The 25,866-nt window shown below is 46.3% G+C and overlaps 1 protein-coding gene across 6 annotated transcripts in view; it reads left to right on the top strand.

Annotated features, from left to right (window-relative positions):
• The window catches only part of PLCE1 (phospholipase C epsilon 1), a 3,624,599-nt gene that overhangs the window by 2,669,072 nt on the left and 929,661 nt on the right, over positions 1–25,866 (top strand). For all 6 annotated transcript variants that reach the window (XM_069611343.1, XM_069611341.1, XM_069611340.1 and 3 more), the window contains one exon: positions 6,192–6,310. In XM_069611343.1, coding sequence (XP_069467444.1) covers positions 6,192–6,310 — 119 coding nt within the window. The remainder of the gene's footprint in view (positions 1–6,191; positions 6,311–25,866) is intronic.

Below are 25,866 nucleotides of genomic sequence, written 5' to 3'. Positions count from 1 at the left end.
ACAACTGGTGACAATGAGAAACAGGAAGCCTGCAAGTTTCAAACTCGCTTGCAATTGCTACACGGGACGCAAAAAGCCAGAGAAACCAGCATGGCAGAAGCCAAACCGAAGGTGGTGGCGAGACCACAGAGACAAATCCAGGGTCGACAGACAGTGCGCAGAACGTCAGCGATACAACCAGCAACAGAAGTTCACAGTGTGTCCGGGCGTGCAGTCAAGCACCTTGGACACCGTGAGAAGACACAAGGGAACGAAAAGACAGACGCCAGAAAGGAAACAATCCCGGCGTTCCATGAGCTGAAAGGGAATCCCCAGGAAAGAAGCCTTCCGAAAACTTTCCCCTTCCAGAATGAAGGTAACAGGGAGAACAGGAAGTACAGGAAGACTCAAGGGTATCATTATACTGAACGCTTAACTGCTTAACTTGTCACAGTAGAAGTTATAGAACAAAGTTACACTTGAAGTCAAGTATATTTAAAGGTTGTAAGACAAGTGAAAAGATTGGTGAAAAGCTGGGCAATGAGAGAGAGAACAAGTGGATGAAAATAGGTCTTTCTCTAGATCTTGGGTTTTTCAACCTTCTTGTGATCAGGTCTTTTCGCAGGACGTAGTTTGTCCAGAAATCCATTTATTTCGTCTCTCTATGACTGGAGTTCTCAGTATTCCCTTGATCAAGACTCTCCACATCCTGATGTATCCATCTGCACTTGGTTAGGACTCTCCACAACCTTGTTTCTCAGCATTCACTTGAATACATCCCTCCAAGACCTGGTTCTCAAGATTCACGTAACCCATTTCACTTTGATTGCCTACTCGCCGTTTCTCAGCTTTTCAGTTTCACTTTCGTGCCATTGTCCATCACGGCATTGTCAGTGACTTACTCTGCTTCTAATTTGTTCAATTTGACTGTGCATTTTCTTTCCTTGCACACGTGTGTTTTAAAGGCTCATTCTGTGAGTTACTGAGTGTGTGGCTGAGAGCAAAGCACTCTTGTGTATGCGCGTTGTGTTGTATTTACTTGTAGTTCCTTGAAACTACATTTCCCAAGACTCCTTGGGTATTTCTTTCTTGTCCAGGCGCTTCAGCGCCGGCGCTTCTGGGTCGCGCCGGTCTTCACCGGTCATCAGTACAGCTTGCCGGTTCGCTGGAAATCTCTGCTCTTGCAGGGCTTGTGACATTCCTGCTTGCTAGCTGCTTCCTTCTCAGTAAGTTGGATTCTTGCTTCTGTTCCGTCATGTGCTTAAATAAAACATTGCGTTGGTCCAACATGAAAGGAACCAAGATTGCACCATTGTTAGTTTTATCTTTCTCCCTTCTCAATACACACTCGTTATACAAACACGGCGTGGAAATTGCTGAATTAACCAATGATCTTAAACCAGACTTCTTCGGCATTAGCGAAACCTGGCTCAACTCTGACTTACCTACCCAAGCCACACTCTCCACGCCTGATGACTACTCCCTTTTTAGAGCAGATCGCGCGCAGGGAAAAGACGGCGGAGTTGCACTAATGTGCAAGTCCAGCCTTGAATGTCATGAAATTCCCCATATTTCTCCAGAAGGCTATGAGACTCTATGGATGAAAATAAAAACATCCCCACATACTACTTGAAATACACTCACGATCTATCGTCCACCTAGAGTCATGCCCCTGTTTGAAGAGTAGTTTAGTGACTTGCTGGCTCAGATTTGCACCACTAAATGCCCTGTTATTATCATGGGTGATTTCAACCATTGAGCTAATGACCAGCAGGACAAAGTGGGCACCAATCTTATGGACACCATCTCCTCCTTCGGCCTTACTCAGTGGGTGAAGTCTCCCACGCAAAATAAGGGTCACACCCTGGACTGGCTCTTGTCCCAAAACACCAACATCTCTGACATCTCGGCCACGCCATGCATTTGGTCTGACCACTTTCTTATCCAGGCCAAAATTTCACTACCCTCCTCCCCTCCCAAACTTAACATCCATCCACGCATTCAAAAAATGTCCCGCAACCTTAAAAACCTAGCAGCCCCTAAACTAGCAACGCTGCTGTCCACCAAGCTTCAATCCCTTGATAACTTTGCTGACTCCTCAGAACTTATTAATCATCTGTCACTCAATATTAAGGAAGCAGTCAACGATCTTGCCCCACTGAAAATGAAGGCAATAAAGACTGAAACCACAAAGAACACTTGGTTCTCTAATGACATTCTTGACGCCAGACAAGAAAAAAGAGCTCTCGAAAGAGCTTGGAGGAAGGATTCAAATGACAATACCCTAACTAACTATAAAAAATCCATCCTCAGCTACAAAAAACTCATCACTGAGGCTAAAGCAAAACACTATAATGAAAGAATTGTGAATGCACAATCCAACACTAGTGAGCTTTTTAAAATCTTAGCTGAGTTTCAAAATCAGCCTCCACCCACTTCACATTAAGGATGATAGGTGGTGTCAGGGCATTCATGATGCCTTTCTATCCAAGATCGACTCTCACAAAGATAAAATCAAGAAAGCCCTTAACAATGTAGCACCGACGCAAACCTCAACAGACTCCACTCCTTCCAATATAATTGAAAACACCATCCCTCAATGTTCTTTTACGCACTACACCGAAGATGAAGTCTCCAAGGTCATACAAGACCTCAAAGCCACTTCTTGTCCCGCAGATGACTGTCCCACAAGTATTCTCAAGGAGTCCTCAGAAACATTGGTTCCATGGATTACCAAACTGGTAAATCTTTCCTTTGATGAGGGTCTGGTACCGGACCAGTTAAAATCGGCCTGGATTACACCTTTATTAAAAAAAGGAAAACCTTGATCCAACCAACAACGACAACTACAGACCCATAACAAACGTGCCGTTTATCCTCAAGATACTGGATAAACTTGCCTACCTGCAGTTACAGGCCCATGTTGAAAAACCTAACATTTTGGGAACCCGTCAGTCAGGTTATAGAGCTTGTCATGGGACTGTGACAGCTATGTTAGATCTTAAATCCACCCTAGCTAGCATAGCTGACAAAAATCAAGCCACATTGCTCATGCTATTGGACCTCTCCGCAGCCTTCGACCTACTTGATCACAGCTTACTGTGTCAAGGCTTGGAGAGGTCGCCAATTGCTCCGAAATAGCATCTAGATGGATAGCCTCCTTTCTGAGTCCCAATAATCAATCCTCCCACATCTCTCAGACATGCAGTGTTCCCCAGGGCTCCTGCCTGTCGCCTTTGCTTTTTAATCTATACATCCGTCCCCTTCTAGACCTCCTAAGCAAATTAGGAGTGCAATACACAAACTCCGCTGACGATACTGAGGTAGTTATACAGCTGAGTGGCTCTTATAGCAATGACGTTGAAACCATCAATAAAATATACTAAGCCATACAGGACTGGATGGCCTGCAACTCCCTTGCTCTCAATGACAAAAAAATGAACTCCTTATTGTGTCATCTAAAAATACTCGGACCAAACTTGATTCCAACTACGCCTGCTTCCCTATTGCAGATAATATTATCACCGTCCAAAAGAAAAGTCAAGAACCTAGGAGTTGTTCTGGACGAAGAACTCTCCATAAAGTCCCACGTTTCCAGCATTAAGTCCAGCTGCGGTCTCATAAACAAGCAAATAGGATACATTCGCCCATTCATCTCGGAAGAGAACTGTGCCCTCTTGTCCACGGCACTGATTAATTCTAGATTAGACTATTGTAATAGTCTCCTAGCTGGCACTACAGCTTCCAACATTCAATCACTAGAAGTGGCTCAGAATAATGCTGTACGCAATATCTTCAACCAATCTCGTCGTACACATCTCCACATTTAGGAAGAAACTTCACTGGCTTCCGGTGAAACATCGTATAACACACAAGGTGCTGACTACGACCCACAAATGCCTTAGTCTTAGAAGTCCGACATACTTGTCAGCCCGCATTAGTACCGAGCCTAATGAGAGAAATCTTCGCTCATCCACTGCAGTCGTCCTCAAACACCCCAAATTTAGGACAGCCAAATTTGGAGGCACCACTCTTGATGCTCAGGGCCCCCTTCTTTGGAATGCACTACCAGCCCGGATACAGCAGATCCAGAGCTATACTGTATTCAAACGCGCCATAAAAACTCACTTTTTCAACCTGGAATAACTCATTGACTATGCCCTCCTCTTCTGCCTTATGTGCCTGTTTGTTCTTGTCTTGTCTTTGTGTGCGCCCTGAGGCCCACGGGCATGTTGGCGCGTTACAAAAATTAAAATAAATAAATAAACCCCCTTGATTTCTCAGGATTCAGTTGATTAGGTGTCTCCATGATCTTGATTTGCAACGTTTGCTTGGCCAGTTTCTCTCCACAACCTTGTTCTCGGGTCGCAGTCGGTCATGTCTCTCTGCAACCTGCTTTCTCAGCATTTAGTTGGTCAGGTTCTCCTAGACCCCTGTCAGACTTCCTTGTATCAGTAGTTTCTTCAGCATTGTGCCCACCTTGTACCAAGTGGCAAACTCCCTGCAGGAAGTGGCAAGTTTTCTGCATGTTCTTCTGCTCCTGGTCTGCTTCCCTCATCTCTGGGCTCAGCCAGGCTCTTTTATTTTGGCTAGGGGGTTTCATTAATTGTATCTGCCTTTGTGATTGGCTTGGGCCCCTACGGTTTTATCTTAGGGTTTCTGATGGGCTCTTCATTCAGCTTCCCATAACAGATCTTTAAATTTCGGTTGGTTAATTACTGAATTTGTCACACCTATTTTCACTACTTACAAGGCACTAGGCGATGATGGCGCAGTCTTGGATTCTCTATTACAGTAGGTCTTCTGTACACCGTATTTTGCGTCCACCAGAGGCTGACACGCAGCCTCCTACGGCTTCTCTACCCAACTGTTTGGCTTGCTGTTGCTTCGCCCCTTTTTGCAACTCATCAGGTAAGCGTGGAGACTAGCACATGTAGAATCCTTGAACTCCACACATTCAGCTGGGTACGTGGAGCGTCTCTGGGCATGTTGCAAGGTTGATATCTGCACCGTTTGAATAGTGCCCAAATGGTTCTTAGCATTTTTCTATCTAGTGAGGTTTTGGGTTTTAAACACCACTGATGATAGTGTTTTAGACACTCCGGATTGGTTAGAATGATACTACACTTTGGTTGGGCGGTGAGCCGGTGTGATCCCACTCATTTCACCATATGGGGGCACATCAGGTAGCAGCCAGACCAACCCAGCCTCATCTTGCTCACCCCCTCGCATGTTACAATGGGGTTCTGTAAACCCACCTCACTGCATAACATGTCAATAGCTACCAAACAGTACCCCTTAATTGCCCTCTTCTGGCCTGACAGTGTGCTCTGGATGTTCCAAAACAGCATTTACTTAGCTTAGTACGTAAGTCCCAGGCACAATTAGTTTATTTGCCATGGCCTGAATGTACCAATGAGATGCCTAAATATGTTAGTTTTTGGACATTTACCCTTAATATCCTATACTTTTCTAAAATATATCTAAGAAAGGAAGCCAACCCCCACTTTCACTGGATGAGACTGCAAGTCATATGGCATTTGTGTAGTGTGTATACAGAATTCTGTACATGTATCAGCATTTTCACCATGCAAAATTAACATCATAGTGCAAGCTTATTAAAGACTTTCATTATATCATGTACAAAACGCCATAGACAAGGATCAGGTGCCCTGAAACTACTACAGTGGTGAATTGGCACAGTATAAAAGCACAGCAACATAACATTTCAGTCAGTCAATCATAGTCTATTCGGTTAACCCCATTAAATACTTCATAAATACATTTAAATACATAAAACAGTTATACACCTAGCAACGTTTCAGATTACACTATATAGATTTTTGGTACTCTGTATATCTATTGTACAAACATTCTAAAATAATCTCCAGTTTACATTATATAAATGTTCTATATAGCAGTATTTTAATATCACACATCTCTCCAGGTATAGCATAGTCATTATGTTTGATAAAACTCTCAGAATATATTGTTTGCATTGCACCATACATGATTTACATTTATTGGACTTCAATTATACACTTCTATCCTCTCCCACCAATGAAGCCCCAATATTCTGCATTACCCTGTGTTTTTATTAGCTTTCAATGATTTCATCCAGTATCTTCTATCTTGACACAGTGTACTGTTAATGGATAATTGTGCTGCTGTGTATGAACTGTTTATCTGAGAACAAACTGATCCATTTTCAGACAATATTCTCGATGACCGGCCTGAAAATAAGTTGTCGTGTGATAAACTGCAATTTGAGTACACTGATGAGACTCCTAAAAGAATTAAGAAGACCGACAGCACTACAAATAAAGGAAAGGTAATAGTGTTGTTATGTGTCATATTGTGCTGTCTTTACATTTCTTTCTACTATAGTTCAACTACAGTTCAGATCCTATTGTGAAATATTCTTGTCCCCTGCCAAAAGTCTGTAAAACAATATATTACAATTGTTATACTATCATTCAGTGATCTTATTAATGTTTCAAAGTTGTTTCTTTATATTCAAGCCTCAATATCTAATTCATTATGAACTATTTATAGCGTTACAGAATATGGGCACTTTGAGGGGGCTATTGTAATTATTGTATAATATCAATAGCACTAAGTACAAGAAATGCACAAAGTCCTCTGACAGATGTATCATGCGCTGAAAGTAATTTTGAATTGGATAATCACTAGCTGGAAATTACATTTAGTCCTTGACCCTCTCTCTATCTGAGGTAGCACAGTATCTAAATCCAAGGCATACTTGGATTTAGAGGACTTTTATATTTAACATTTTACAAGCGACAGTCTGTTGCAGGTAAATATAGCATCTCTTTATCTTGTAGCAGTAACACATTAGATTTATTATTTTATTCTGGTACAAATAAATACCTATTTTCTAAACCTGGTGTACCTTTGAATGGGTGTAAATATTGCTTTACATCAGTTTGTCTCTTTTTTGGGGTGCATCCCCTTTGCAAAAGCTGCCAGCTGCTTTCTTTTTGTAGCTACTCATAGACAATGCTTATTTTCTAATTATGACGAATCCAAAATTACATGCGCATCTGTTGAAACAACCATTTTTGAGTCTTATTTATTTTCCAATGGCCAGGTAGTCTATGTAACCATTAAACACCTATTCTTATGATTTACATGTGGGCGAGATGATCAGTTATTTGAATAAAGTTGACAAATCCACATGACAAGTATGCTGCAAATAAAGGGCTGTTATATTCCTAAGACCCAAGATAATGAATACAAAAGAGAGACATAAAAAGGTTTTCTTCAATCAGTGATGGAGACCAGAACTTATATCACTCCTCACAATCAAAGTTTGCATTGATTTTGTATGGTCACGTTAACTTTGCTTGCACATACAGTACTTGTCATGGACATTAGTACTCTCAGTCGTCAAACAGTGTGCGCTTTGCTGCAATACAATACTCTGCATCTTATCAGCCACCTCAGATTTATTTATTTTCTGATGCGCCTAAAAAGAAAACGAACTGCACAACTCCACTCTGTGAAGCTACAGTCCAATTGCACAGTCCATTCATATGTTTTATCCAAACCCAACATGTTACATTATCTACTGTACTGCAGTGTAGGTAATAAAATCATACCGAAGATGGCACCAGACTCATAGCAAGGTACTGTGCTGTGTCTAAGCTTTTGTGCACTTGTGCACTGCCACTTGCACATGTACTGCAGTCAGATGATTGGCAATGTAGATGATCGGGCATTCGATTTTGAAAACACTGAGCCGTCTTGAGAGCTGGCTTTGAACTTCTCTGTTAGTGCACCACTTTAAAAAAAATAGTTCAAACCACTTCTTCAGTGCTAAACTAGTTTTCCCTTTTCATAATGCTGGGCCCCAAGTCATGCATGAACAGTCATTGTAATATATTTTATCAGGTTTGGATAGTGCTCATGTCTTTCTCACATGCTGTAGTAATTCCTATTATACCGCAAACTTGGCACTCCCTCCCACTGATATGGATCATGTGTTAACCTCCTGCAAAGTGTAAGGTACTCCACTGAGGTTAACACAATACTGTGCCTTACAATGAGGAATTGGTACTTCCATAGATGGTTGGTTCTTTCCTGCTTAAGATACAAATGCAAAATGGCACAGGTTATTGGAGCCTCCAGCCTCGATTGCTATCCACATTGCAGCGCTCAATAAACCAATTTAATTCCATACTGCAGGACATCATGTGCTCATTCTCTTACAGCTTGCCTGGGTTGTCCCGGACCTTACCGTACTAAATATAGGGTTATCCATTTGATCATGGACACCGCATTGACACCATCAGACATCTTCAACATACCAGCGCAGCCATTTACAACAGTACCAGGAAGACTTCCCCAAGACTGTGTTTTATTTTTTAAACTTTCTTTATTAACACAACGCAATACATCTCAATTGACAGTACAGTATATTTGGCATTGTAGGTAGCGGGTCAGCAGGCGCAGAGGTGGGGTGTCTCTGGGGCAGTGACCGGAGGGAACAGTTGCGGGGAAGGGGGGACCATGGAGATAATCGTGGATGAGCATTTAACAAGTTTCATAGGCAGGTTACATATTGTAACACACTCAGGGATTTGGGATCCAATCCGCAGCTGACGACCCACTTAAGATGTAGCCCGTGAGTGGCCCCCAAATGTTCCTTGGACGAAAGTCAGTTGGTTGCATTTGTGCCCAGTGTTCCTCCATATATTGGCCCATACAGCATCTTTCAACCTGTGATCCTTGTTGGGGATATTTGCACTTGTCCATCTCAGTAATATGCATCGTTTAGCAAGAAGAAGGCACCGTTTTATAAGTCTGCTCACGCTGCCCATGGGAGTGTCGAATATGTGGAACAGACAGGACAGCGGGATGGAACGAATCTCTCAGTCCACCATTTCCGACATAACAGTGCATACTTCACCCCAGAACGGTTGTAATTTTGGGCAATCCCACAGCATGTGGAAGTATTTAGCATCGGGGACATCACCCCGATGCATCGGGGACACGCCCCGGTCCCTTCTCCCGAGAACAAGTGTAGTCTGGCTGGTGTGTAGTGGAACCTGTGCAGTATTTTCAGTTGTATCAGTTGAAATTTAGAATTATACGAGACTGTGTGTGTCTGTGCGAGCGCAGTGGATTCTATCCCCCATTCTGACTCTCTCTAAACTGTATGGAGAGGAGTGAAAAGGATTACACCCTGATTGCATTGCCCGCCAAGACTAGATCTATATTTTCTGGCGCCACTTGCTTCACCTTGAGAATTTGAATCTGCAATGGGTGCATTTTGTGCTTGAAGACGGAACATTGTCCAGCTTTCCTCTATACTACTTCGACCCCAAAGGCTAGCACCTCCTTTTGGGTTAAGCACTTTAGAATCATGAAGTGCTGCAGTGAATGCTAAAAAGAAAGTGACGGATCAAAATACTTCCTACTGAAGAAAGTTCTCAAGAAATCACATGAACTGAAACATGCTGAGGCATACTACCAGGGATTAGATCTACTGGTCTATGTATTTGGGTCGTCATTGACCGATATTTTTTCCTCCTGTATATACTACATTAATCTGTCAATAGGAGTCTTGTACCTAGTCTGTTGAATGACTAGAGATGAATTGTTACAATTTGATTGTGAGTATTGTGTCACTTGCACTTTATTTTTGCTAGGTTTTAACATCTGTATGTTTTTTATGATGTTTTTTAATCATTATTAATAAAAGCTGTATTTTGTGATAATATTTGGTCGCTGCTGACTACTTTTTCTCTACCTTGTGCTATTGTATTTTGTCTCTATAATCCCTTCTTGAAGGTAGAGGTTCCTTTTACTACCTTAGGGAGTAATTGTTTTCTGAGGGGTTTCCTTCTAATATATTATGCTTTGAGGCATTAGGCCTAAGATTGTGGAGATGAGAAGATTCCTTCGAAGAGATGGAGTTTCGCTTGTAGACCTGATGGTGTGAGATCAAGCAAGATGATATCGTTGGTGAAAGCTAACCAGTGCAGACGCAGACTACCTATTTTCACTGCGTACATTCCTGCATCTTTCCACTGTTGGTCAAGGTCACACAAATAGAGGTTGAATAGCGTAGCCACTAAATTGCAGCCCTGCTTAAGCCCCAAGTACGTCCTGACCGGTTCAGTGTGAGCGACTTCCCTCGTTACCCTCACCTTGTACGCTGTATGATTATGAAGCAGTGCAATCCAATAGATCAAAACCAATGGGATGCCTAGTTTACTAATTTTAACCCATAACACGTTTCTTACAACCGTGTCAAATGCTGCAGACATGTCAATATATGCCATGTACACAGGACAAGCACCTTTCATTTTAGTGCCAGCTAGTATGTGAGACATTACGGTTGCGATTAACACAGTGCTCATACCTCTCCTGCATCCTGTTTGAGATTTTGACAGGATGCTTTGCAGATCGATATATTTCTCCAAGGCGTGCAAGATCAATATGGCAAAGATTTTTGCAGCTGCATCGATTAAGGAAATAGGACAATAATTGTCAGGATTTGTGGGGTCACCTTTCTTATAGATTGGGACTATTATCGAGGTCCCCCCCCTCCTCGGGAATATTACCAGACAACAAAATTAAGTCAAATTTGTTTTTTTACTATTGCTGCCCATAAAGCTGGATCCGCCTTATATGCACAAGGTGGAATGCCATCTGGCCCTGGTGCTTTCAAGTGAGTCAACTTGCTGATGGCCCACTCAGTATCATGAGTTGCCCAATTTAAGAATTGAGTATCTGAACTCTGGGTCAGCCGATGCTTCACAGCTGAAAAAAGTAGAGGAATAATGGTACTTCCTAGCTATGTGTCTTTCCCAGACCTCGGCAGGGATGTTAACTGCCAAGCATACTTTGCCCTGAGATTCAGGATGTCGAATCACTACCCAAATAGCTCCCGTATCATGATTACAAATTGATCTAATGGGTTCGCAGTTTTCTTTATTATACCTCAATATCTGAAGTGCTCTAAGTTTGTTATTATAAATTTGTAAAGTGCGTTTTTCAGATGAAAATACTGTGAGTTGCTCACATGGTCGTTTTTCAATGTTGTAAATTCCTTATTCTTCGTACGTTTGAGCAGCTTTACACTGTGATTGTACGCGTGATCAGTCACTTGTACTCTAGTTTTCTGTTTGCTCAAAAGAGATGATATGGCAACCCTAAAAATGTCAGTAATACTCACCTCTATTAGATACAAAGAGTGATATGGATGCAAAATCCGCTCATCGATGTTGTTTAAGTCGCGGGACACTCGACAAGCTAGCTGTCGACATATTGCTGGATTCCAGCTAAGGGCAATGTTGCCACGCTCTACTTCGGGTTATTGCAACAGCTCATCGACAGCGTGATTTGAATACAATATACCAGTGGATAACTGTATTGGAGCATGATCTCCAAAAGTAATTGCGTGTATGCTCACTGGGTCTACTTGATGCGCAAGAGTGTGTGACACCCCGAAATAATCAATTATGGATGTCGCCGGCTCCAAGTATAATTGAGACCAGTCTCTGCGCATTTTACAAAGCTCAAATCCCAATCATCAAAATAGGCTATCCATCTCTGGCCTCTCATCCTAGCTCTCTTCACACGTTCAGATTGCTCTTCATCTACGTTATCACAACTAGTGAGGCACAATGAGTTGAAATCACCACAATAATAATATCATAATTAGGGTCATGTATAAGTGCATTCTCTAAACAGTTGTCTATTTCATCAAACATATCATCTATAGCTAGTTTGAGTGGATTCCAATATAAAGTGATCAACAATACTGGTTTAGATATATTTACTTTAAACTTCAACTCAATTGCTAACATATGTTCGGTGGCATGTATGAGTTTGGTGGTACAATTCATATTATTGTTGATGGCAATTGCTAAGCCTCCGGAAGGACGTCCTTCATTTGGTCTAGTTGCATAAGAACAAAAGGTACAGAAACCCTGGAGCACCAGTTGATCATTTTTAATTGTTTTCTGAAGGAAAATTACATTCAGCGGTTGTAAGTAAGGAGGAGATGCCAACCATTTAAGGAGATTATGGTAGCCACATGAGTTCCATGATAAAATCACTAGTTTGTTTTTGGGTATTGCTAATTAGAGATCCTATCTGCTTTCGCATTGAAGATAGTTCTCAATAAAGGCTCTACCCATGCTAGATCCTTCTTGTTCCCAGCAATGGATAACAGTTGAGAGATGCACAACTTCTCATCAGCATTACTACCAGATGCTCTCAGTGTTGACTCCTCACCCTACGCTGGGAAAGCATAGGGAGCTGCAAGAACTCATTCACCACCAACTCATCATTGAAGGTATGGAGGAGGAAACCTAGCTCCAGCAACTCAGCCCTGTAAGACCAAATAAATGTAAGAAGGTTTGCAGAGGGGGGCGTGGCTTGGCACCATGACGGTTGGTCTGGCTCTCTAAGAGCTCCCGACTGTGTCCACGCGCCGACACCAATATGCCCCGGTAAAACTGATCCTGCAGCAAATCCGCTCGATGCCCCCGGCTCCCGAGGGGCTCTGGCACACAGAAGCCAACTGTTGGCCCACGGGACCGCCGGAAAATCGGAGAAATCAGCTGATTATGGTGGGTGCCGTGAAGCCTGCCCGCACCAAAGATGACGGGCGCAACGCCAACGGAGAGCTCCTAGGCCCGCTTCGTGGCGAGGGGGCTCCTGCAGTCACTCAGGCCAACCCTTCAGTCAACTGAGCGCCCCCTGAGGCCCCGCTCTGAAATCGGCAACCCGCAACAGCCTGCTCTGCTATCTCACCTGCTGTGAGACCCCCAGCGCCTGAAGTCTCCCGGCCTCACTCCTGCGATCCTGGACGGGCAAGTAATGTAAGGGGCACCAGCCGGAAAATAAGGAGGGGAGGCACGGCGGACGAGGCACCCTCCCCAAGAACGTCAGCCGAGACCTGCGACCTGCTGGGGATACGCCTGGAGTCTCCCCCCCACCTCAGCTTGAGCAGAGCTGACGAGATCGCTGGTGCAGCTGCCGTGCCTGGCAGGCAGCCTGCCCGCACCATCCTCACCGGGGGCCTGTCGCTTCACCAGTCTGCCACCCTACTTCAGCGGTCAAGAGGCTGTGGGCCCCCGGACGCCCGCCAAGAGGCCTGCTTCTCGCCTGGCCACCACACACCGCCTTGGAGCAGCAGCGGAAGGTAGGATCCCTCCCTGCTGCATACATGTGTGACACGCTCTGGCAGTCTGGGCCCTGCACGGCATGCCCCTCTGTCACCCTGAACACTACTCAGAGCACTGAAGCCCACGGAGCCCGCCACCAACAGACAGAAATCCTCTGGGTGCCCTCCCCTCCTCACGCCAGCTCCCCCAGTGCATGCTAACCGGCTGGCAAACACCGGAGCTACACCCATTGGGCCCCGGCACCAGACAGCCCCTCTGGACACAGAGAGCCCTCCTCAGCAGCTCAACAGACAGCATTGCCCCCCCCCCCATCGGAGCCCAGGCCCCGGAGGGCTGCAGGCCCTGCTCCCCCCACCCCCCAGGCCCCAGGCCCTAGGCCCTAGCCAGGGAAAATGGTTCTCATCTTGTGATCAGCTTGAGGGGCCCTACCCAAGTGCCAAGCATCCTGCAACCCAGAATGTCCAGGAACCGCAGACCCCCGAAACAAGCAGACATCACCTTCCTATTTGCGGCCACCATAACGGAGAAACCCAAATGGGGAGAGCGTACCGAAGAACCCAACTCGGGGGCCTAGGTGGAAACCGGCCCTGACCAAGCAGCGCAGGGGGTCACAAAAGGGAACCTCCAAGACCTCCTCACAGCAGTCACCAAAGAATACCAAAAAGGGACGGAGGAACTGAAAAGCAAGATCTCCACCCTGAACAAGCGGGTGGGGGAAATCGAATCTAGAATGGAAGAAATAGAAACCGCCCTATTCGAACAGAACTTCAAAATTGGCGAGGGGGCGGGCAGAATTGCGGCGCTTGAGGCCAGATGCGAGGCCCTCAAGCTCAAACAGGAGGATGCAGAGAACAGATCCAGGCGCAACAACATCCGCCTGAGGGGAATCCCCCTCAAAATCCCTGACGTAGAGCTGGGGGCCTACGTTAATGACCTTCTGCCCTTCATCCTAACGCTCCCAGACCGGGCCCCCCTGGAACTCGACAGAGTGCACAGAACTAGGGCTACACAAAGCAACACCTCCCCTCCAGATGTCCTAGTCAGGGTGCACTTCTTCAAGATCAAAGAAGAGATCATGCGCAAGTTTAGAAGCTCCCCCCGCATACTCTTCAGGGACGCAGTAATCTCCCAATACCAAGATCTAGCCGCAACCACCTTGGCAAAGAGGGAAGCCCTGAAGCCAATGATGGAATCGCTCCGTGAGAGAAAGGTTGTTTCTCCAGCATTGGATCTTTCATAGATTCACATGCTTGAATATTCCTTGTCGTCAGACTGGGAATCCTCGGTGATAAAATAATGATTATTATTATTTTTTTTAATATACACACATTGCTAATAGCAATGCATGTACATAGCCCATTATGGTCTATGAGCCATTCTATTGTCTAGTCCCTCCACCTCACTTTAGTCCTTTATGACTCCAACCAATGACGTGGCAGGCCTTAAGCTCTGCCCCAGGCAGCCATCTTCAGATTTTTCACTGCAATTTAATTGACACAGGGAATCCTCAAGCTCTCTGAGCTTTTTTCGAATATCCTTCTATTTTCACAGTATTTTATATTTCTATATACTCTACCACATTCCCCTGGATAGGGGCTATCTCTACTAGTTTTTGGGATTTCTAAGAACTTTATTTTGACCCAGAATTCATTGAGTGAACTTTCGCTTCAGATGGCTGAACTTCAACCAACTAAGAAGCCTTACCTGTTCGGGGATTGCACGAGGTGCAGGAGAAAGTTGGTTTATATGAAAGACCCCCATGATCACTGTATATACTGTCTGTACCCTCATGACATCCAGAAATGCCACATTTGCAAGTCTTTTTCAACTAAGACCCTACTAGACAGACATAGAAGACTTCTTCTGCATTTGGAAGCCAAGGAACTTTTTTCAGACGAGGAATCTGCAAAGACAGCTCCTGTTCACTCCAGCAAATAATCTGAGAAGCAAACTTCTAAAAGAAGGGCTTCTTCAGTGGAAAGGGGTTCCTCTCCCACTCCCAAGAGTAAAAGGAAGCTTCCTACCTCCCCAGGACTCTACAAGCCATAAGATGAAGCATTCTACGGCATAAACGACCTCCAGAGGTAAGGAGGAGTTTGCAAGTCATCCACGGAAAAGCTGTCTACGAGCGGCGGTAAAAATAGAGGCCCGTCATCCACCAAGCCGTCGACGAGACCCTCATCAACGGCCGCTACGCGGCAAAACCGCTTCGTCCACGACTAAGTCCTCGTTAGCGAGTTTATCATCCATGAAGCAATCATCAACGAAGGAAGCTCATCATTTGCCCACAAAGCACTCGTCCACGAGACATTTGTCCACAAAGCACTTGTCCACGGATAAGGTACCGTCCACGAAATCTTCGACCACGCACTCGGCGACGGATAAAGTCAAGCTACCGTCCACTAAATCTTCATCCACAGACCCGCTGTCGACGAAATCTTCGACCACGGCTCCATCGACGGCACCGCAAGCTCATTTACCGACAGAGGATTTAGGGCGCAAAACGCCCCTCGCTGACGCCACTGTTACACCACCCAATGAAGACAGTCTTCCTGAGTCTATGGAAGCGCTGCCTCAGTTTGTAGACGCTCTCGAACCTCAGGGAACACAATTATCTCCCTTAGGAGAAATGCTAGAGCTACCTGACGTCATCCTGCAGGAGGAGTTTTCAGACACTGAGTTTGTTGAAGAACAGCATTGCCTTACACCTCAAGAACACAGTCCTCCTTGGCAACCTACTACAGAGATGCCTGCTGATCCTGATGATCCTGTGCTCATGTTATCAATGCAAAGGATCATTGAGGAGTTCAACAGATGTCAAAATGAAAAAAGCAAGTCAGCTGTACCGAGGGAGCCAAACCCCCTGCAGAGGGATTTTTCACCTCGACAAAGCACGCCAAGACATTCGCCTTCCAGGAGTAGGCCATAGAAAAGGGTGCGTTCACCGGAACCACCGCGCAGATGTAGGAGCAGGACACTCAGTGCTTCACCGACAAGGGTCCCTTCTCCAGCATCGTCAAATAGAACAAGATCTCCAGTTAGAGATCCAACGATTGTACAATCCTCTGTTTCGGTCTCAGACTGGAAGGAAGATCCTTTCAGAGAATTTTATGAACCAGAAGAAGGCGATATCACGCAGGATTCTGTTACTAGCGAATGGCGCGATTACATTGTCGAAAGCCCAGGAAGAAAGATTCTACGGGTGGTTCTTCACCACCGGATGATCTAGTCTCCTTTCATACTATCATCGACAAAGCTGCAGAATTGTTTCAGTTACAGGTCACATCTGAGGAGAAGAAGTTGGTGCATTATGAGCACAGGGACAGACGTAGGAGAACTGTTACTACCATTCCTCTTGTCGACACCATTTGGGAGTCTGGATCCAAGATACTGGCCACACCCCTATCCGCGCCGGCTGTAGTTTGCATGCCTGAGAAAAAATACAAAGCCCCTGAGTCTGCACCTCTTTGTCTGCGAGGTCATACAAAACCGGACTCAGTCATCACAGTGGCAGCTAGGAAAAGTTGGCCAATCCAGCATCACCTCTATCAGCCCCACCGGACAAGGATGGTCGCAAACTAGAGGCGATGGACAGGAAAGTATCCGCATCAACATCGCTTACCATCAGAGTGGCAAAACATGCTGGCCATGACGGCGAGGTTTGACCATGAGCTTTGGCTCTGCGTGTCCAAGCTGACCAAACAGCTACCTGTAGAATTCCAGGAGGAAGCCAGGTTGATTATCGCCGATGGGGAGGTAGCTTCGGATCACATGATTGACGCAGCAGTCGATGTGGAGGAGTCAGGTTTCCGGCAGATGGCCCACGGCACAGTGCTGAGAAGGCAGGCCTGGGTGAAGGCTACCAATTTCAGACCTGAGGTCCAAGCTCAGATATTAGACATGCCCCTCGATGGTCAAGGAAAAAGATTGATGACCACCTCAAAGGAATCAAAACGGACACGGCACGTGCCAATCAGCTCTTTGAAAGATAAAGACAAAGATTGCCAGTCTTTTCGTCCTTTTTGAGGTTCATCCTCGAAGTACAGAGGTTTTAACCGTTTTTCCTATGGTCAGAGGTCGCAGGGTGGAGGATGCATACTTCCAAGTACCAATCCACCCAGCACACAGAAAATTCCTCAGGTTCACTGTGGGCGATCTTCATTTTCAATCTCGAGTGCTCCCGTTCGGTTTGAGATCGGCACCAAGAGTTTTTACAAAATGCCTGGCACCGGTGGCTGCAAAACTCAGGAGGAAAGGAACAGAAGTCTTTCCTTATCTGGAAGACTAGTTGATAAGAGCAGGTTCCGCCTCAAGCGCACCCTTGGCAATCTCAAAGACGATAAATCTCTTAAGAGGGTTAGGTTTCGCCTAATACTGCCCAGCTCCCAGCAAGACAGTCTTTTTCCTTGGAGCCGAACTCAACACCAACATTCCCAGGGTGAGACCGTCGGCAGAAAGAGCAACAGCAATCCTCTGCTTGACCTCTTTGTTCTTAGGGAGAGAAACGACATTGGTGCGCTCTTCCAAATCCCTCCTGGGCATGATGTCCTCATGTATATTCCTCATACCAAATTGCAGGCTTCGCATGAGGCCTGTCCAGGAGGCACTGGACCACCAAAGGAAACAAGCTCTCGGCTCTTGGGAGGACATCATCCAGATTCCAACGATGCTGCATAAAGCTCTTCGATGGTGGAATGCTGTGCAAACCTTTTACAAGGGATGCCGTTTCAGGCACCAAAGTCGACCCTTCTTTTGAGGGCAGACGCGCTCTTTCAGGCTGGGGTGCTCATCTTGCGCACCTTCAAACCAAGGGCTCCTGGTCAACCCAGGAGTCCCAACTCCACATCAATGTGTTGGAACTCAGGGCCATACAGTGGGCACTGAAAGCTTTCCTTCCGGTAGTAGCATGACAGGTACTCACTGTACAGACAGACAACACGACCTCCATGCACTACACAAACAAGCAAGGAGGCACGAGGTCAGAGATCTTATCTCAAGAAGCTCAACTACTATGGGCATGGGCATTGCACCATGGAGTCCAAATCAAGGCGGAACACCTTCTGGGGGTGGACAATGTCGTAGCGGACAAGCTAAGCAGAGACTGCACGTCCTCCCACGAGTGGGAGCTGGACGAGAAGGAAGCCCAACGGATCTTCGCCTTATGGGGCTATCCACAGCTCGATCTTTTTGCCAACAGGGCCAACAAGAAATGCAAAATGTTTGCCTCCAGATACCCAAAGAGCCAGTCAGTAGGAGACGCGTTCTCGTTGGATTGGACGGGGAAATTCCTATATGCCTTCCCCTCCTTTCCCCTCATTCCCAGGATACGACGCCGCCTGAAAGAACAGAGGTGAGCTATGATCCTAATTGCACCGGACAGGGCACGGCAGGTCTGGTACCCGACCCTACAGCACCTGTCCCGATGGTCCCCGATTCGCCTCAAAGCGCATCAGTATCTATTGACGCAACAGAACCGCAAGGTCCTCCATCACGATCCAGCGAGCCTGTCTCTGTCATGATGCCTACCCCCGGGCTTCAGGACCAAGCCCATCAGCTCCGGAAACAGGCATACATATATTTATTAAAACCCCAACAGACCCAGCTGGGGGCTGTTTGGGTTCAGTCCTGGCGCCTTAGGCGCAGGCTCATCATAGAAATCAGTCCTGGCGCCATAGGCGCCAGGCTCATAGACTTTACTTACCTGATGCAGACCATGCTGCAAGTGAGTCCAAGCCAACGTGAAGCCTGGATGGGACTATTTTATTACAGGGACTATTTTTTCTCGGGCGTGGTTCTGGGGCACTTCTTACCTGGAACTACTTTGGAGGCTATTTAAACCACGCCCAAACAGCAGCACACGCTTTGCGTATTCTGCATCCAGCAGCGTAACGCTCACATGCCTGTAGTCAGCATCCAGTCTTCTGCCACGCCCGCCTCGAATCTGGAGCTCCTAAAACAAAGAGGAAAGAAAAGGACAAGATTAAAAAACAAACTATTTTCGAATTCCTGACCTGATTCCGGATCCATTTCGTCTCCGGACCTGGAAAGAACATCATTTCACTACGCGTCGCATCTCCAGCTGCAGCGCCGTGCCAAACTCACCAGTCCTCGCAGCATCTTTCGATTCGGCACTGCCTCCATCATTTCTTCGCCGAACTCCGGCACCTGGGGACAAAAGAAAACAACAAGGTGAGCCGAGTGTTTGGGAGAATTCTCTGTTTAGGCTGAATTTCCTAACCTAGTGAGTCCCCCAGCAGCTTTGCTGGATTTTTGGGGTTTATTTTTTTCTCCTGCCAAGAGTGAGACTCTTTTACCCTCACTCTTGGACATGATTTGAGTGTGTTTATTTGACTCTAGACGTGCTTAATGGGCTATGGGGTCTTTTACTCCATAGGGCTTCATGTGTTTTTGTGATGTGTGTTACACAGCACCCTCAGTGCAGTAACACAGGCGTGTCATAGTGGTCCCCCAATATAGACTCCATACCCTGGGACTGACTACTGTCTCCCAGGGCATGTAAAGTCACCATTGACTTTACTAGTCTCAAATTCTGAACAGAACCAGTACAAACCATCATATTGTGGACGTACTGGCCGGGGCAATTCGATTGCCCCGGGGTCTGTTAGTCGAGGGGGCACGTCTCCGTCCCCCCTGATCAAGTTTTGGCTGGTGGCAGTGGATACTACTTTTTATATTCAACCGCGAATATATCTCTATGGGATTTCCCATTGTTCGAGGCTACCAACGTTAATTATTTAATTCCTATACCCTCGAACATACCGCCGGTTTATTTATTTAATATTAATTCTCCGGTTGGTATTTTTTGCCAGAACTCGGTTCTAAAATGGCATCTGTGTTTGCTTCTGTGACTCCAACCCAAGTTGAGCCCTTTGTTACACTTTTTGGCAGGCTTCTCCACAGAAGCCCTCCAAAGTGGTGCCACTCTGTCTGGGGTACTTAGGGGGTGTAGAGGGGGATTTAGGCACCCTGGACTGAGTTGCCTAGGCAATTCAAGTCGCACTCCGTCCTGAATGGCCCAAGTGGTGAGCCGGCCGGCTCACCACTTAGCATGTTTGAGTGACAGCTAGGCTAAGTGAATGGGGGTTTTCTGCATAAAAGCAGGGCTTTTGGGACTGGAACTTTAGAAGTCGCCACAGGACCTAAGATTCCGACGAGGGAGAAGCTGAGCCGACCTGCTATGACGACACCACCGGTGGAGCCCTGCTGAACCGTCTCACCACTTTTCCCAACGACAGAGGAGATCTCCAGCCCGGAGAGTCTTCTTCCTTCGACTGGTGGGGACAACCAGTCTGCTTCCTTTTACGCTTGCTGGAGCATCTCGTGGCCGCCTTGCCTGTGCCAAGCACCCCAGCAACCGGGATACCACGTTTTACCACTACCGCAAATTAAAGGGTAGTACCTTTAACCAGAAAACTCTGCGGCTGGTTTCTTCCCTGGCAGTGCAACGACCTTCATCTTTCCTCCACGTCGAGATCTTCTCTTCCTCTGGACGATGCTGTGACTTGCACCCGCTGCCAGGAACAACTGCCCCAGCTGGAGGATCCTTTCCACATAAGGTACCGTGTTCCGCCTGGCTTCCCTTGCAACCGGCTGTACGGGGTAGATTTAGCCCCCGGCTTTCGAACCTGGGTTAGCCTGGGACACTCTGGCTAAACTTTTCTGAGCCTAACTAAAACCTTTCTGAACTCCCTGCAAGACTTTTTAAGCCTGTTGTCATTGTGTGATCTTGGGTGCATTTGTGCCCTGCTCTCTCCAAGAGTGGGCCCGGCCTATGGACTTTGGCTCACGAGTAACTTTTGACTTTCCTGCCTTGCTTAAGAGTTCCTAAGTATTAGTGTGGTGTATTTTCCTACATTCTGCCTTTTTCCCTCCCTTTTTCGTTAACTTATTGGAGTGCCATCTATAGTTAAGCGCTCACCTCTGTCTGGAAATAAGTGGTGTTAACTAAGACTTGTCTGATAAGGGATGTATATATAATAATAGTAACTGTGTTGAGAGTGATTTACAATAATACTGCTGGAGTGTTTCAATCAGTGTGTTTTTAAATAAATAATTATAAACCTTGATACCAAAGCTCTGGTCAGTGTTTGCTTGTGCTATTGTGTCTGAGTGCCTATTGTGTATACTTTGCATACTGCCTAACTCTTCCTGAGGGAGGTCTGACTGCTCAGCCACAGCTACCAGGTAAATGTGGGTGGTTCAGACTACTACCAAGTGGGTTTACTGCCAACACCTCTAGTCCTAAATCTTTTGCAGTGGTCCCCAAGGGAACTGCACAGGTTTCTGCCTAACACCGGGAAAACCAACAAATATAACTCTTATCACCATAGACTTACCTGATTTACCACCGGAGGCATTATTCTATAACTTTCCACATCTTCATGTGCCGCACCTGCAAAGAGAGAGAAAAACAACACGTTAAACACGTGCAACATTTACCAGACAGCGCCGGGTAATACAGACTCTTACCTGAGCGCCACCAGCTACCACGAGAGCATCTTCTCAGCAACTCAGCTGCAAGACAAGGAAGGAAGGGGGAAACAAGAGTGAACATTGGAAATATTGAACTCTATGAACTTGATACTTACTGGTCCTCGCCAGGAACCTCAGAGTCAATACTCTCCGGAACTTTCCCACGCCTTCAAACCAGTGAAGTAACTGGCATCAACGCACCCCTGCAATCCATGCAGGATGGAGAGCTCATCTTTCAAGAGTATAAGGAGAGATTGCTGAGAGGGCACTTCGGAGGTGATTAGTGGGGAGGACTGTGGGGGGTGCCATCACTTGAATCCACGGGTGGCTAAATCCATCTCTCCACTTGCAGGAGAATATTTCTAAGGGTCAAGCAGACAAGATTAGGAAGGCCAGTCCGGTCAGTCATCTCTGCACTACGGATCACGTTGGTGGAGTCCGCAGCCGTCCGGGTCCGACCGACGCCCCTGTGGGAGCCAGGTGAGCGTAAAAGAACGCGAAGCCTTTCTATAAATCCCCACCCGGGCGTTATGGAAACCTCAGAAACCGACCAACTGGCCCAATTATTGGGGGAACTTAGGGTGGAAGTGCACTCCGCTCGCCAAGAGACTAATGCCCTCAGGAGAGAACTGATTGTCTCGAAGGAACGCACTGACGATCTGGCTAGGCAGCTGCTGCAAAACCAAGCAGGGCAAACACCTTTACCAGGACTCGGGGGGGGGGGGGAAATCCAACTCCTGTTTCATCGAGCAATCCGGTGCAAGGGGTTTTACCAGGGGCTATTCCTTTAACTCCACCTGAACGCTTTGCTGGGGACCCAAAAAGGTTTGCCGTGTTTATGAACCAATGTCGCTTGCACTTTTTATGCAGACCTGGGGCTTTTCCAAATGACCAAGCTAAAGTAGCTTTTGTATTATCATATTTGAGTGGCAGTGCAGCTGATTGGTCGATTCCAATAGTCAATCAGGATGACCCTCTTCTTCGGGACTTTCAGGGTTTTCAAATGAGCATGGAAAGACTATTCACTAGATATTCCCAGGGACAGGCCCTGGATAACTAACTTTTATCCCTACGACAAGGTAACCAGGATCTGTTAACCTATATCGCAACCTTTAATAGGTTGGTGGTGGAAACCGGATGGCCAGAGGTAAAACGAATTACACTATTTCATCGTGGACTTCGGGGAGAACTTAAAGATGTTTTGGCCCACGTTGTGAACCCACCTCAGGATTGCGCAGAATATATTGACTTAGTGGTCCAGTTAGACCATCGACTTCAGAATAGAAAGGCTGACCGAGTGTTGGGCAGAAACCTGTGCAGTTCCCTCAGGGACCACTGCAAAAGATTTAAGACTACATGTGTTTGGCAGTAAACCCACTTGGTAGCAGTCTGTACCACACAAATTCACTTGTTAGCTGTGGCTGAGCAGTCAGACTTCCCTCAAGAAGAGTTAGGCAGTATACAGAGCATACAAAATAGGTACAGAAATACAGTAGCACAAGTAAACACTGACCAGAGCATGGGTGTAAAAGTATATACTCATTTATTTAACACACTTTTATAAAACACACTAGCACTAAATTGGTAAGATAAGTTCAAAACACAATCACTGTTATCATATGTACATCCCTGATTACTTGTTGGACAAGTCTTAGTTAACACCACTTATTTCCAGACAGAGGTGAGCACTTAACGTTCGATGGCACTCCAACAAGTTAAATAAAAAGGGAGGGAAAAGCAGAATTATGGACGCATACACACTAAACACTTTTTAAAGAACCACCGCAAGTTTTAGGAAGGCACAGTCTACTGGTGAGCAAGGAAGTTTAGGCGCCAGGCCCACTTTCAAGGGAGCCGGGCGGAAGATGCCCAAGATCAGACAGTTACACAGAGTCTTCGAAGTTGGTGGAGGTAGTTCAAAAAAGGTTTAGTTCAGTGCAGAAAAGTAAGCTAAGGTGTCCCAAGCTAACCCAGGTTCGAGAGACAAGGATTTGATACACCCCGTTCAAACGGTTGCAAGGGAAGCCAGGCGGAACACAGTACCTTAAATGGAGAGGATCCTCCAGCGGGGGCAGTTGTTCCTGGCAGTGGGTGCAAGTGGCAGCGTCGTCCAGAGGAAGAGAAGATTTTGTCGTTGAGGAAGGATGAAGGTCGTTGCACTGCCAGGGAAGAAACCAGCCGCGGAGTTATCCGGTACAAAGGTACTACCCTTTCGGTTTGCGGTAGTGGTGAAAACGTGGTATCCCGGTTGCCGGTGTGCTTGGCACAGGCAAGGCGGCCACGAGATGCTCCAGGAAGGCGAAAAGAAGGTAGACTGGTTATCCCCACCAGTCGAAGGAAGAAGACTCTCCGGGCTGGAGATCTCCTCTGTCGTTGGGAAAAGTGGTGAGACGGTTCAGCAGGGCTCCACCGGTGGTGTGGTAATTGCAGGCCGGCTCAGCTTCTCCCTCCTCGGATTCTTAGGTCCTGTGGCGACTTCTGAAGTTCCAGTCCCCAATGCCCTGCTTTTATGCAGAAACCCCCCATTCACTCAGCCTTGCTGTCACTCAAACATGCTAAGCGGTGAGCCGGCCGGCTCACCACTTGGGCCAATCACACAAGAGTGCGACTTGAATTACCAAGGTAACTCAGTCCAGGTTGCCTAATAGCCCCCCCCGCCCTCCAAACCCCCTGTGGTACCCAGACAGAGTGGCACCACTTTTGGAGGCTTCTGTGGAGAAGCCCGCCAAAAAGTGGAACAAAGGGCTCGACTTGGGTTGGCATCACAGAAGAGAACACAAACGCCATTTTCGAATCGAGTTCTGGCAAAAAATACCAACTGCCGAATTAATATTAAATAAATAAACCGGCAGTATGTTCGAGGCTATAAGAATTAAATAATTAAAGTTGGTAGCCTCGAACAATGGAAAAATCCCATAGAGATATATTCGCGGTCGAATATAAAAAGTAGTATCCACTGCCACCAGCCAAAACTCGATCAGGGGGGACGGAGATGTGCCCCCTCGAACAACAGACCCTGGGGCAATCGAATTGCCCCGACCAGTACGTCCACAATATGATGGTTTGTACTGGTTTCTGTTCATAATTTGGGACTAGTATGTTGGGGGGTCGCTACGTCACGGAGGGTGCTGTGTAACCCACATCAAAAAAACACATGAGACCCTATGGAGTAAAAGACCCCATAGCCCATAAAACACATGGAAAGTTAAAGGAACACCTCGAATCATGTCTAAGAGTGGGAGCAAAAAAATCTCACTCTTAGCAGGAGAGAAAAAAATAAACCCCAAAAATCCAGCAAAGCTGCTGGGGGACTCACTAGGTTTGGGAAATTAGCCTTACAGAGAATTCTCCCTAACACTCGCCCTCCCCCCCCCCAGACTAAGGGACAGGAGGATTTAATCCACTCCTGGATGAACCTCATACCTCTAGTCGATGATATACATCCTAGAGAGTCCATCAGCATTTTGATGGTGACACCCTGACCTGTGCTCAATGGTGAAATCAAACCCTTGTAGGCAGATTGACCATCTCAATAGTTTTGGATTTTCTCCCTTCATTTGCATTAACCACCTCAAGGGTTGGGGGTCAGTCTGAATAACAAAAGTAGAACCATACAAGTATGGCCTAAACTTCTTCAGTGCCCACACAATAGCAAAGCATTCTCTTTTGATTGTTGGCCACGTTGTCTCAGGATCCTTCAGTTTTCTACTGATGAAGCAAATGGAGTGCTCCCTACCCTTCTCATCCAGTTGGCTAAGGACTGCACCCATACCTACATTTGAAGCATCTGTCTGCACAATGAAAGTTTGGTGGTAGTCAGGAGCTCTCAGTAATGGTGATTGGCAAAGAGCCTTCTTCAGGTTTTCAAAGGCCTGAATGCATTCCTCATTCCATTTGACCTTCTTAGGGAATTTTGGAGAGGAGATCACATTCAGTGGAGAAGCTATGGTCCCATAGTTCTCAATGAAATTCCTGTAATACCCAGTGAGGCCTAGGAAAGCTCCCACCTGGGTTTGAGTAGTAGTGTTGACCAATTTTGCACATCTTCAATCTTACTGAGCAAAGGCCTTATTTCTCCACCTCCTACCTCATGCCCAAGGTAGACCACCTTACTCTGACCAATTTGGCATTTACTTGCCTTTATGATCAGATTGGCCTGTCCAAGAGCCTGCAAAACATATCCTAAGTGGTTCACATGTTCTTCCCAGGTTTGGCTGAATACTGCAAT

The sequence above is a fragment of the Ambystoma mexicanum genome, chromosome 8, assembly GCF_040938575.1.
Source record: "Ambystoma mexicanum isolate Mex_15411 chromosome 8, UKY_AmexF1_1, whole genome shotgun sequence".
Taxonomy (NCBI): Eukaryota; Metazoa; Chordata; class Amphibia; order Caudata; family Ambystomatidae; genus Ambystoma; species Ambystoma mexicanum.
This window is presented reverse-complemented; position numbering and strand designations above follow the sequence as displayed.